The following is a 13,160-nucleotide window of genomic DNA, read 5'->3' as shown; positions in this document are numbered from 1 at the left end:
TTACTACAGCTCTGTCAGCAGGAATGGGCCAAAATTCACCCAACTTATTGTGGGAAGCTTGTGGAAGGCTACCTGAAACGTTTGACCCAAGTTAAACAATTTAAAGGCAATGCTACCAAATACAAATTGAGTGTATGTAAACTTCTGACCCACTGAGAATGTGATGAAAGAAATAAAAGCTGAAATCAATCATTCTCTCTACTATTATTCGGACATTTCACATTCTTAAAATAAAGTGGTGATCTGAACTGACCTAGAACAGGGATTTTTTGTATTCTGATTAAATGTCAGGAATTGTGAAAAACGGAGTTTGAATGTATTTGGCTAAGGTGTATGTAAACTTCCGACTTCAACTGTACATAAAAATAAAGAATTTCCATTTACTTTGAATTAAATGTAATTACATACCAGACATCTTTAGTATATCCTCAGCCATTTATTTTTTGGGGAAGTTCTGTGCAACTTCCTTGGCCATCTACACCAAAAAGTTCAATAGAGTTTTTGACCTACTTGTTCATTATTGAAAATATAACTATCAAACCTGCATTACAAAGACCCCACAGCTGAAAGTGTGAGCTATTTCCCCACTTTATGACCACCCAGTGGTCTTTTCCATGGCAGGGTCTTCTCATTTTGAAGTACACTCAAATTATAGGCAAATGAATACACAGGCCAAAACTGTTTGCTGATTTCCTGATCACTATAATCTAGTAGAGGTAACTTCCATTATGCCCCATTCTACACACAGCCTAAATTATAGGCACTGAACTATTTACAGGAGAATAATAAAAGTAGCAGATAGGATCCAACCCTATCACATAGTGAATAAAAGTAGAGCGTTTGTAGACTTTAAGAATAAAATATTAAGTGACAGTTTCATCAGTACGTGCTTAAAGTTATATCACAAAGATCACAGATGACAGTGCCCATCAAGTCTATGACAAAAGAGAAGGAATTGTAAGCACCAATGTGAGTTAAAGTGTGTTTGTCAAAGTGTGTTTATCTGAATATGTCAGTTGTTAAACATAATACTTCCATTTGCAATACCAATTTATGATATATGCAGTTGATGAATATACAATGTATCAACACTACATGTAGGACGGAAATAAGACATTCCCACATACAGTATACACATACATAGAGGCATTGTTCAGCTCTGATTTTACCACTCAGAATCCAGAATGGATATGACAGTGGGACCATCACAGGATGTAATACACCTACGTACATCTACGTTTTGATCTTCTTGACTTCTTATCTGGTTAACTGCTGCTGTGTGTCAAGAATAGAGACCCAAATAGGGGTTAGTGTATTCCAGTACAAAAAGGGCTGGTTTAGCTATTGCCCTGTGTCCCTGTTCATAGGGGCATGAGAGACTAGAATTGAGTTGGCACTTTATTGACCCAAACACCCACAGACCCACAAGGTTGAGGTTACTCATGGACAGTAATTAGTAAAAAAAAAATAATAATTGCATTGACTCATTGTGTCTTCTAACAGAATAGGATCCAAAGTGTTAGGAAATATTTGATGCCATATATACAAAGGAGGATGTCTCTCCTCATACATCTGGCACATTAGTAAGACTGCCAGACAGTGTAAAAACGTTCTTCGAAAGTCAAGTTAACAAACAGATCACCGACCAATTTTCGAATCCCACCGTACCGTCTCCACTATGCAACCTGGTATCCAAGGTGGTCATGGGTGCACCTCAGCCACGCTCAAGGTCCTAAACGATATCATAACCGCCATCGAAAAAAGACAGTACTGTGCAGCCGTCTTCATCGACCTGGCCAAGGCTTTCGACTCTGTCAATCACCTCATTCTTATCGGCAGACTCAATAGCCTAGGTTTCTCAAATGACTGTCTCGCCTGGTTCACCATCTACTTCTCAAATATAGTTCAGCGTGTCAAATCGGAGGGCCTGTTGTCTGGACCTCTGGCAGTCTCTATGGGGGTACCACAGGGTTCAATTCTCTGGCCGACTCTTTTCTCTATATATATCAATGATGTCGCTCTTGCTGCTGATGATTCTCTGATCCACCTCTACGCAGACGACACCATTCTGTATACATCTGGCCCTTCTTTGGACACTGTCCTAACAAACCTGCAAATGAGCTTCAACGCCATAAAACACTCCTTCCGTAGCCTCCAACTGCTTTTAAATGTAGTAAATCTAAGTGCATGCTCTTCAACCGATTACTGCCCACACCCTCCTGCCTGACTAGCATCACTATTCTGGACGGTTCTGACCTAGAATATGTGGACAACTACTAATACCCAGTTGTCTGGCTAGACTGTAAACTCTCCTTGCAGACTCACTCGCATCTCCAATCCAAAATTAAATCTAGAATCGGCTACCTATTTCGCAACAAAGCCTCCTTCACTCACGCTGCCAAACATACCCTCGTAAAACTGACTATCCTACCGATCCTTGACCTTGGCGATGTCATTTACAAAATAGCCCCCAACACTCTACTCAGCAAACTGGATGTAGTCTATCACAGTACCATCTGTTTTGTCACCAAAGCCCCATATACCACCCACCACTGCGACCTGTATGCTCTCGTTGGTTGGCCCTCACTACATATTTGTCGCCAAACCCACTGGCTTCAGGTCATCTATAAGTCCTTGCTAGGTAAAGCCCCGCATTATCTCAGCTCACTAGTCACCATAGCACTATAGGAGCACGCCCTCCAGCAGATATATTTCACTAATCATTCCCAAAACTTCCTTTGGCCGCCTTTCCTTCCAGTTCTCTGCTGCCAATGACTGGAACGAATTGCAAAAATCACTGAAGCTGGAGATTTATCTCCCTCTCTAACTTTAAGCATCAGCTGTCAGAGCAGTTTACCGATCACTGTACCTCTACACAGCCAATCTGTAAATAGCACACCCAACTACCTCATCCCCACATTATTACTTACCCCCTTGCTTTTTTGCACCGCAGTATCTCTACTTACACATCATCAGTTGCACATCTATCACTCCAGTGTTAATGCTAAATTGAAATTATTTTGCCTCTATGGCCTATTTATTGCCTGACCTCCCTACTCTTCTACATTTGCACACACTGTACATAGATCTTCTTTTTTTAATGTATTGTGTTATTGACTGTATGTTTGTTTATATGTAACTCTGTGTTGTTGTTTTTGTCGCACTGCTTTGCTTTATCTTGGCCAGGTTGCAGTTGTAAATGAGAACTTGTTCTCAACTTGCCTACCTGGTTAAATAAAGGTGAAATAAAATTTAAAAAATGATGGGAAGTAAACCTTAATTTAACTACACAAGTCAGTTAAGAACAAATTCTTATTCACAATGAAAGCCTAGGAACAGAGGTTTACCTGCCTTGTTCAGGGGCAGAACAACAGATGTCAGCTCTGAGATTTAATCTAGCAACCTTTCAGTTACTGGCCCAACACTCTAACCACTAGGCTACCTGCCACATGTCTGAAAGTGACAGAGCCAGCAGTCAGGGGAGTTTTCACAGTATGTCACAAAAAAAGTATTACACTTCTGAATTTATGTAAAATGCTAATATGTATTAGATCCAGTACAATGGAATAACTATAGTCCACTGACTATATAAGGGCAGTCAGTGGACATTCTGAACCTTGTTTGAAGTCAGTAGGTCACATGACCAAGGAGCTATTGACATTTGAAAGTTTGAAAAATGAATGTAAAAATGTGTGAGAAGAAAAACTACAAAAAAAGGTGTGTGCAATGTATTGGTTATAGAGCTATTTAAATTTGTTACATTTTATTTGTCACTATGTTAACGGTCCCTAACTGCTATTGGTGAACAAAAGGAAAATGACAGGCGAATATCCAACCTGAAACTGTCTTTACCTCGGGTTTTGGAGAGACGCATTGCTGCAGCGCTCCACCAACGTTCCATAAAAACAAGCATCTAACATAAATCATGTAGCAGATAAAGAATATGTTATAAAGATTGTGACATTTTCTGTAGCCTACAGCCTGGATACAAAATGTATAACAATTGTATGACATGGTCACTTTCTACATCATGCAGGTTTCTCCGATCAAATGGCCTAACCGAATCAAATAAAAAAAACGCGCTGTCATGTTAACAAACAACATATCCTAAAAACAGGACAGGTCAAAGTAAAACTGACCATATGGAATGGATAATCACAACTGTTGTCAGGAGTGTCACTTCATTTTCAATGGTTTCAAGTTTGTATCCGTCAATTTCTTTGACAAGCTGATCACAGACAAAAATAAAATACTTCTGCATTTCCCGCTGTGTAAACATGTTGTAAATAGGCCTGGCTCGCGATAACTCCTGATAAAGTTGGGTAGCTGATATTCACAATTTAAATAGGCAAATTGATTAGTCATTGGAAACAGGACTAATAAAGCCAATGTAATGGCCTATCACATGGATGGGCGTTCATAAAGTTCCATTGCGGCCGACGGGGTTGGCTACACCCCAGTAAGCACAAGCCGAATTATTTTGGAAGTCTTTTTTGGGGGGTGTTTACAAACGGTAGGCTTACCACATAGATGGGTATTCGTAAAAAATATATATTTCAGGGAACACAGGCTACACCTCAGTAAGCATGGACCGACGCTGATGCTTTTGGGACGTCTTTCGTGTAGTCTGAACCAATCATAGATTTCTAGGTTTGGTTCAGATTTTGTCTGGTCTAGACCAGCCTTGATTTGACCCAGATATAGACCTCTATAAATTACGTATTTTCAACTCTCATTCAGAACCAAACATTTGCCTGATTTCAACATCCCCATAAAGACAAAGAGAAAACAGTGAAATATTTGCAAATGTATAAAAAAAAAAGACAAATAGAAAATGGAAAAACCTTATTTACATAAGTATTCAGACCCTTTGCTATGAGACTCAAAATTGAGCTCAGGTGCATCCTGTTTCCATTGATCGTCCTTGAGATGTTTCTACAACTTGACTAAAGTCCACATGTGGTAAATTAAATTGATTGGAAATTATTTGTAAAGGCACACACTCGTCTATATAAGGTCCCACAGTTGACAGTGAATGTCAGAGCAAACACCAAGCCGTGAGGTCGAAGGATAGAGCTCCGAGACAGGATTGTGTCGAGGCACATATCTGGGGAACGGTACCAAAACATTTATGCAGTATGGAAGGTCCCCAAGAACACAGTGGCCTCCATCATTCTTAAATGGAAGAAGTTTGGAACCACCAAGACTCTTCCTACAGCTGGCCGCTCAGCCAAACTGAACATTCGGGGGAGAAGGGCCTTGGTCAGGGAGGTGACCAAGAATCCAGAGTTCCTCTGTGGAGATGGGAGACCCTTCCAGAAGGACAACCATCTCTGCAGCACTCCACCAATCAGTCCTTTATGGTCGTGGCCAGACAGAAGCCACTCCTCAGTAAAAGGCACGACAGCCTGCTTGGAGTTTGCCAAAAGGCACTTAAAGACTCAGACCATTAGAAGCAAGATTCTCTGGTCTGGTGAAACCAAGATTGAACTCTTTGTCCTGATTGCCAAGCATAACGTCTGGAGGAAACGTGGCACCATCCCTACGGTGAAGCATGGTGGAAAAGATAAACGGAGCAATATACAGAGAGATCCTTGATTGAAAACCTACTCCAGAGTGCTCCGGACCTCCAGACTGGGGCAAAGTTTCACCTTCCAACAGGACAACAACCCTAACCTCACAGCCAAGACGACGCAGAAGTGGCTTCAGAACAAGTCCCTGAATGTCCTTGAGTGGCCCAGCCAGAGCCCGGATTTGAACCCAATCGGACATCTCTGGAGAAACCTGGAAATAGCTGTGCAGCAACGCTCCCCATCCAACCTGAGAGGATCTGCAAAGAAGAATGGAAGAAACTCCCCAAATACAGGTGTGCCAAGCTTGTAGCGCCAGTCCCAAGGAGACTCGAAACTGTAATCGCTGGCAAAGTTGTTTCAACAAAGTACGGAGTAAAGGGTCTGAATACTTTTGTAAATGTGATATTTCCACTTTTTATTCATAATCGATTTGCTAAACCTGTTTTTATTTTGTCATTATGGGGTATTGTGTGTCGATTGATTGGGGGAAAAAAACAATTTAATACATTTTAGAATAAGGCTGTAACCAAACAAAATTAGGAAAATACATTCTGAAGGCACTGTATAGTCTTCAGCAGGGCTTTCACACCTTCCAGTCCCTCCCACTGCACAGAAAAAACTCACACTGCCTTGAGTATCCAGGGCAGGCACAGAGATCATGCTTCAAAAGCACACTGATAAGACAAGCCTAGACAAATGTATTGAAATGTAAAGACTAATAAGAAATGGTGCTTGTGTGTTTCCTATGCAGACACATTACACCACTGACAGTCATGTAGTAGGCCTATAGATCCTCAAAGTTTTACAGCTGCACCATTGAGAGCATTGACTGGCTGCATCACCGCTTGGTATGGCAACTGCTTGGCATCCGATCGTAAGGCGCTACAGAGGGTAGAGCAAACGGCCCAGTATATCCCCGGGGCTGAGCTGCCTGCCATCGAGGACCTCTATACCAGGCGGTGTCAGAGGAAGGCCGTAAAAATGGTCAAAGACTCCAGCCACCCAAGTCATAGACTGTTCCCTCTGCTACCACACGGCAAGCAGTACCGGAGGGCCAACTTTGGGACCAAAAGTTTCCTGAACAGCTTCTACCCCCAAGTCACCACTGCTGAACAGTTAATCAAATGGCCACACTATTTGCATTAACTGCCTTTTTATTTGCAATGACTCTCTTGCACTCACTGGACTCTACCCACACACACCATGCATATTAACATACACACACAGACACACTTTCACACCCTGCTGCCTAGTAACTTTTACCCCTACCTATATGAAAATATTACCTTGTACCCCAGCACATTGATTTGGTACTGGTACTCCTTTTATAGTCTCGTTATTTTCTTGCACATTTGGCTTACTTTTTACCTCTGCATTGTTTGGAAAGGGCTCGTAAAGTAAGCATTTCACTGTAGTCTACGGCACATGTGACAAATACAATTTGATTTATAGATGAGACTTAAGACGAATAGCCCTTTCAAGTGCTTTATTTGAATGTGTGTTTTTCATAGTACCATTTTTTTTGATAATGCATAATTTCCTTTCCATCAGGGGGCTCTCCAGGAGAGGACTTGGCAGACTGCAGTGGTTATCATAGGGGCGGCGTCCTGACACCAAACTAAACCAATCTAAGTGTAAAGGTGAGGTAACAACCTCAGAACGCCATCTTGGCTGAATAGCAATATGGATGCTAATTACTGGGCGCATTCCTCTGCCCAGGCATTCCTGACGCCTGCCAGATCTTACAACCCCTTAATATGTACTTTACGTATCAGCGAACATATGTTACAGCAATTTGTCATTTGATGATGTAGTACACAACCATTGGTTGATGCATGTAACATCTGAGCAGGGTAATGTGACCTGTCTTTTTCCTCCCTACAGCTCATGCCGAGCTATATGATGGTGGGATTGGTTATCTCCACAGTGAGTGCAGCCTGTGGTGTGATCAATGTAGCGATCAAAAGGTTACCATTTTGAAAGCTAATAATAATAATTTGAAAGCGCAGGTGTGAACGGAAGAAAATAAATGTTCTTTATTCAGTCTCTCTCAAGACGATGGTCGCGGAAACCATTTCAATATGTTCACATACAGCAGAAAAATGAAGGCGAAAGACCGACAGTTAAGAACAGACAGGAAACAAGAGTTCGCTTTTTGTCACATTTTATCATGTATGATCATGAGTGGAGACGCCAGTAACGCAGCTGTATAACGAGTTCCAACTTTTTAAAAGGGAAACAAAAATTGCTTTACAATACCTCAGAAATCAAAAAATAAAGTACAATAATCATAATAATCAAAATAATATATTTTTTAACCACAAAGCAGAGAGGGTGGGATGATTGTTCAGTTCGAATTCTATTCTACTCCAGTCAGATGTCAAATACACTACGTCTTCAAAGTATCTTACCAGCACTACGACATTAATAAAACACATTACATTTTTTCATTGCCAAATGGAGCAGAATTTAATCACGGTAGATCCAAAGGCTACCTCCTTTCTTAACCCTCATCTTTAGAATAACTGGTATCATTGCCTAATTCTAACAGTAGTTTCAAAATGGCATCCGTTCTCGGTTTGAGCATGATCAAAACACTATGAAAACTGGCTTATGGGACCATTCAACTGAAAACCCTATCTCAAAGACCTGGAGGTAAATAAAATTCACACTGTTGGAATAGTACTAAAGGGGTAAAAACAAAGGGATAACAGGAGGGGGAGTGAAAGTGCATCTGACATCTTTGCTCCGGGAACTCCAGGCTGCTGAGCTGGATACAGAATTTCATTAGAAACAGGGTGTGGTTTGGGGGGGGGGACTTGGTTGAGGAAGGGAGGAGGTTCAAATTTCTGTATGGTTGTCTCCATAGACACTCTCATCACTGTAGGCAATGTAGAGGAAAAAGTCCTCTTCATGGTGCTCCTGAAAGAGAGCGAGAGAGATAGAGGTGTTAGACCATGGTGCTTGCCTACGGAGCTGTGAGGGGATCGGCACCTCAGTACCTCCAGGCTCTGATCAGGCCCTACACCCAAACAAGGGCACTGCGTTCATCCACCTCTGGCCTGCTCGCCTCCCTACCACTGAGGAAGTACAGCTCCCGCTCAGCCCAGTCAAAACTGTTCGCTGCTCTGGCCCCCCAATGGTGGAACAAACTCCCTCACGACGCCAGGACAGCGGAGTCAATCACCACCTTCCGGAGACACCTGAAACCCCACCTCTTTAAGGAATAACTAGGATAGGATAGGATAAGTAATCCCTCTCACCCCCCTCCTTTAAGATTTAGATGCACTATTGTAAAGTGACTGTTCCACTGGATGTCATAAGGTGAATGCATCAATTTGTAAGTCGCTCTGGATAAGAGCGTCTGCTAAATGACTTAAATGTAAATGTTAGTGTGAGCTGACAAAACAGAGGTAGGGGAATTGCATCCCAATCCCCACAGGAACAAGCAGCAGAAAAGTGAGAATGTAAAAAAAAATATCATACCTGGTATAGCAGGCCCATGGTGGCGGAAGTGGGTGGAATGACGTTGTTTACAAAGAAGAATAAGGCGTCTTCTGCCCGCAGGTGGATTCGTTTTCGGATGAGGAAGTAGAACTGGCCCACTGTAGTAAAGGTAGAGGAATTGAACAATTACAGTTCTGAAAAGAATGGTATGCGTTTGTGATACATGGGTGGCACTGTTATAATAGTTCAAATTACCCGTGAGGTCGGAGGGCACGAGGTATTTCTTCTTGTCCAAATCTCCTATCCTTGCTTTGGGGGCTTTTTCCACAATTACCTAAAATAAAAAGAACAAAAGCAATCAGTATAGGCCTAAATATTGTGTGGCTATGTATCCAACAATGTGAAGTTTGCTGACACGGTCAAAAAAAGAGCCACACTTTTTACATGAATAACTTTTACATTCATAATTAACTTGGTCACATACGCTTGCACAATTCAAGCTTCTTTGTTTCACATTTCAAGGTAAAGGGGATCGGAGACCTGCGATACCTTACGGTGCGAGGTGATTTTCAGAAACCATGGTACCTTTTGGCTTTGGCTCACTTGCTACTTCTCCATTTAGATTCCACTGCTATGTGAAGCTGACAGGACAGAAATGTTGAGTGGGGAGTAGAAATTAAACCAAATCTCACAGAGAAAGAATACTTCCCTGTGCTCTAAGGCCAGAAAAATGACAACATTGGTATCGGCCCAATGTCTAGTTTAACGGCTATGTGCAATACCGATGTCAAAGCTGATATAAAACGTAGGTACGCAATGTATTGACGCCACGTAAAATTGTGCGTTGCACGTGCAACACAGAATTCCTAACCTAGCCCACAATGTCTGCTGTGTGGACCGAGCAGTCATTTGAAAGAGTAAGAAAATTTCAGCTTGACAACTTAAATGTGAAATCCATTAACGCCAAGATAGTGGAATTCATTGCCCTTGACAATCAACCGTTCTCTGTCGTGGGTGATGTTGGCTTTGGGTACACACTACCAAGTACCCTATTTTTTAGATGTTGCACTACCATAGTTACACAGTAATAGCATCACTGCTATTAGCTTACCAACATACAGTGGGGCAAAAAAGTATTTAGTCAGCCATAAATTGTGCAAGTTCTCCCACTAAAAAAAGCCTGTAATTTTCATCGTAGGTACACTTCAACTATGACAAACAAAATGAGAAAAAAACCCCCCCAGAAAATCACATTGTAGGATTTTTAATGAATTTGCAAATTGGAGTGTTGTTGTAGCTCCTATTGCGGGCCTGTGACTGTGAAATCACCTCCCCAGTCAGCCTATTGTGTGTCATGATATTCATATGGCACTGTTTTGCTTTACCTAAGGATTGGGGATCAATGAAATTGGGTATATGTCTACTAAATATATTTTTTCCAATGTCCTCCTCAGAGTTATCAGACCGCAAAACATCCACACAGTATTGTTTTCCCTCTGGAAGTGTTCAATACACATAGGTTAGGTTGACAATAAATGTGGCTCAATCCAGTTGTTTTAGAGTCCCACAATAAGAGCTATGACGCTAATGTCTCTTGGTGTCACTGAGTAGACTGATAGCCCACCATGTCATTGATCCACAATCCATAGGCAAGGCTGTACAGTGAAATAAGTACACCACCAATGCAATTCTAAAGTATAATACATCCAGTGTGATTTCAGATTTGCCAAATTAACTTATTTTGTTGATTTGATATAACATTACAACCTCGTTTAGCATGATGTATTCAATTATGGCAAAATTCTACCATTTGTATTAATTTGCATCACTGTCAATGACAAACTTTTAATTTGAAGGCTACCCGCAAAGTCCACTATTGTGGGGTTAATCCTTCTTGTGGCTAGCTTCACATAGATGGGTTCGACCAACATTCATCAAATAAGTATTGTGTTATAAATGAGGGCTATTTTAGATGATACCCAGCTATATAGTTAGCTAGTTAACTATAGCTACTGAAACAGATTTCGTTGTTTTGCTATGTTTTTTGGGAAGAACATTGTTTGCATCCATGATCTAGCAAGCTTTTTTTATGACCAGCACTGTAGGTGCGCGAGACAACTTTACCAGCATCATAGCATACGTATCGATGAATCGTTGCGACATATGAAATACGAGTGATAGTGTAATCAATGTGTAATAACTACGTAAAAATGTTATGAACATGTCATTATTATGTGACCTTCAGTCATATTCAGGTCCCGATGGTCAAATAGTGTTATTTGACGTGTATCTTTTTTGAAACGCAAAGACCCAAACAGCGTTTCATAGAAATCCTGGTTGAGAATGAAACTACCAAACAAATGAACAACGAAACAGCACAGCAAGTAAGTGAAAGAAATAGGTTTTGGTTATGATTTACTGGCAATGGGGACATACGTAAATGACAACAAAATAACTTTTTGGTCAGTGTGGTGTGTAACCTTTATTTAACTAGGCAAGAACAAATCTTATATTTGATGGCCTACCCCGGTCGGCCAAACCCGGACGACGCTGGGCCAACTTTGCGCCGTTCCCAATCACGGCTGGATGTGATAGAGCCTGGATTCAAACCAGAGACTGTAGTTACGCCTCTTGCACTGAGATGCAGTGCCTTAGACCGCTGTGTCCATGGGTTTTACCTATTTAACTCTACTAGAATGCTTAAAAGGCTGGATATCTGTATCAGCAAAAAAATGTCATAGGTGCAGGGGGTGGGCACACAATGTGCGAGGGCGCGGGCACGCGGGGGGAGGGGGCACGCTGTGTGCGAGGGGGGCACGCGGTGTGCGAGGGGGGGGCACGCGGTGTGCGGGGGGGGGGGAGCACGCGGTGTGCGAGGGGGGCGCGGTGTGCGACGCGGTGTGCGAGGGGGGCACGCGGTGTGCGGGGGCACGCGGTGTGCGGGGGGGGGCACGCAGTGTCGACTGTAAACAACCTACCTACAGAGGGGCCAAATGCGAAGGACTGCTTATTGACACCAGCTGTAGGCTATTTAGGGTACTATTCGTTCAACACAAACTACCTTAAACTATAAACCTAGAAACTCATTAAACATTGAATATTAAGATGTCATGTTTAATTTTGACATAAGCTTGGTAGCAAGTTAGCCATTAGCTCCTATTGTTTTGTAAGGATGTTAAACTAGCTACCGGTCTTATGAAATACTGTGTCTGACTCCATGGATTAACAGCAAGCATGTTGACAGATTGCTAGCTAGTAACAAATTAAAATCCAATTCAACATTGACTAGAATTATGCCTAACTGCGACGAACACGGTAGGCCCATAAGAAGCCAATTGTTGTTGCCAACCCACAAACGCTAACGCGATAGCTAGCTAGTAAACTAATACAATTGCCCTGCTTTGGCGTCGTTATGATAATACACCAAAACCAAACATGACATGGCTTGAGCGGTTATCACGTTAACGTTATCTAATTGGGATTACTAATGTCAATACTAGTTTTAATATCCAAATGTTTCCCTATTGACTTTTGGGTAGAAAAAAAAACATTTAAAACGTTAGGCTATGGTAGTTTAGCTTGCTACTTACAGGAACCCTGTCCGGATACTTCTTCCTTATTTTCTCGCCCTCAGACCGTCTCTTTTCAAATGGATGTTCCTCTTTGTATTGGAACTTCATTGTCAAACGAATGACAGGGTGTCGATCTGAGATCCTCAAGTAACAATTCGATGGAACACGGGTCTGCTGTTTTGCTCGGATTCTTTCCTAGTACGACTGCAGCGGACGGATACAATAACATATGACGCGCAAGAGAGGTCTGCACGTCGAATTAGCTAAATAGTTTAGGCTACGCTCATGGTGCTTTCAAGACAACTTGGAACTATGAAAAAAACGGTGTCAAATCATTACATCAGTGATATTTAGGTCGGGAATTCGGAGCTCTAGAAAGAAGCGGAGTTCCCGATTTGTCGTGAATACACTGAAGTCAGATATATCCAAGTTCCCAGTTGTTGTGAACGCGGCATCCGTCGCACGGCCTCATTAATATTAGTTGTGAAAGTTTGAACGCTGAATTAAATATTTAGTAATATTCAGCAATTAATCGAAATGTAAGGATTATTTAACAAATTAGCAATCA

General features: G+C 41.8%; 1 protein-coding gene across 1 annotated transcript; it reads right to left on the bottom strand.

Moving 5' to 3' along the window:
• Positions 1 to 7,585: 7,585 nt before the first annotated feature.
• Positions 7,586 to 13,003, bottom strand: LOC124007834 (gamma-aminobutyric acid receptor-associated protein-like). Its single transcript, XM_046318615.1, has 4 exons — positions 12,611 to 13,003; positions 9,276 to 9,354; positions 9,060 to 9,178; positions 7,586 to 8,495 (listed from the first exon to the last, which is right to left on the bottom strand). Exons 1-4 carry the CDS (start codon positions 12,698 to 12,700, stop codon positions 8,415 to 8,417), a joined length of 369 nt encoding a protein of 122 aa, XP_046174571.1. The 5' UTR covers positions 12,701 to 13,003; the 3' UTR covers positions 7,586 to 8,414.
• Positions 13,004 to 13,160: the final 157 nt, after the last annotated feature.

This window comes from Oncorhynchus gorbuscha, linkage group LG21 (assembly GCF_021184085.1).
Source record: "Oncorhynchus gorbuscha isolate QuinsamMale2020 ecotype Even-year linkage group LG21, OgorEven_v1.0, whole genome shotgun sequence".
In the NCBI taxonomy this organism is placed as follows: Eukaryota; Metazoa; Chordata; class Actinopteri; order Salmoniformes; family Salmonidae; genus Oncorhynchus; species Oncorhynchus gorbuscha.
The sequence above is the reverse complement of the archived record's forward strand: the minus strand, read 5'-3'. Positions and strand labels throughout refer to the sequence as shown.

Bases quoted from the DNA above. Each gene is read 5' to 3' on its own strand.
- LOC124007834 (XM_046318615.1), bottom strand. From the start codon at position 12,700: ATGAAGTTCCAATACAAAGAGGAACATCCATTTGAAAAGAGACGGTCT. The intron at 9,179-9,275 runs GTAATTTGAACT...CCTTTACTACAG, and splicing joins CGTGCCCTCCGACCTCACGG to TGGGCCAGTTCTACTTCCTC. The intron at 8,496-9,059 runs GTATGATATTTT...GCTCTCTTTCAG, and splicing joins CCATGGGCCTGCTATACCAG to GAGCACCATGAAGAGGACTT.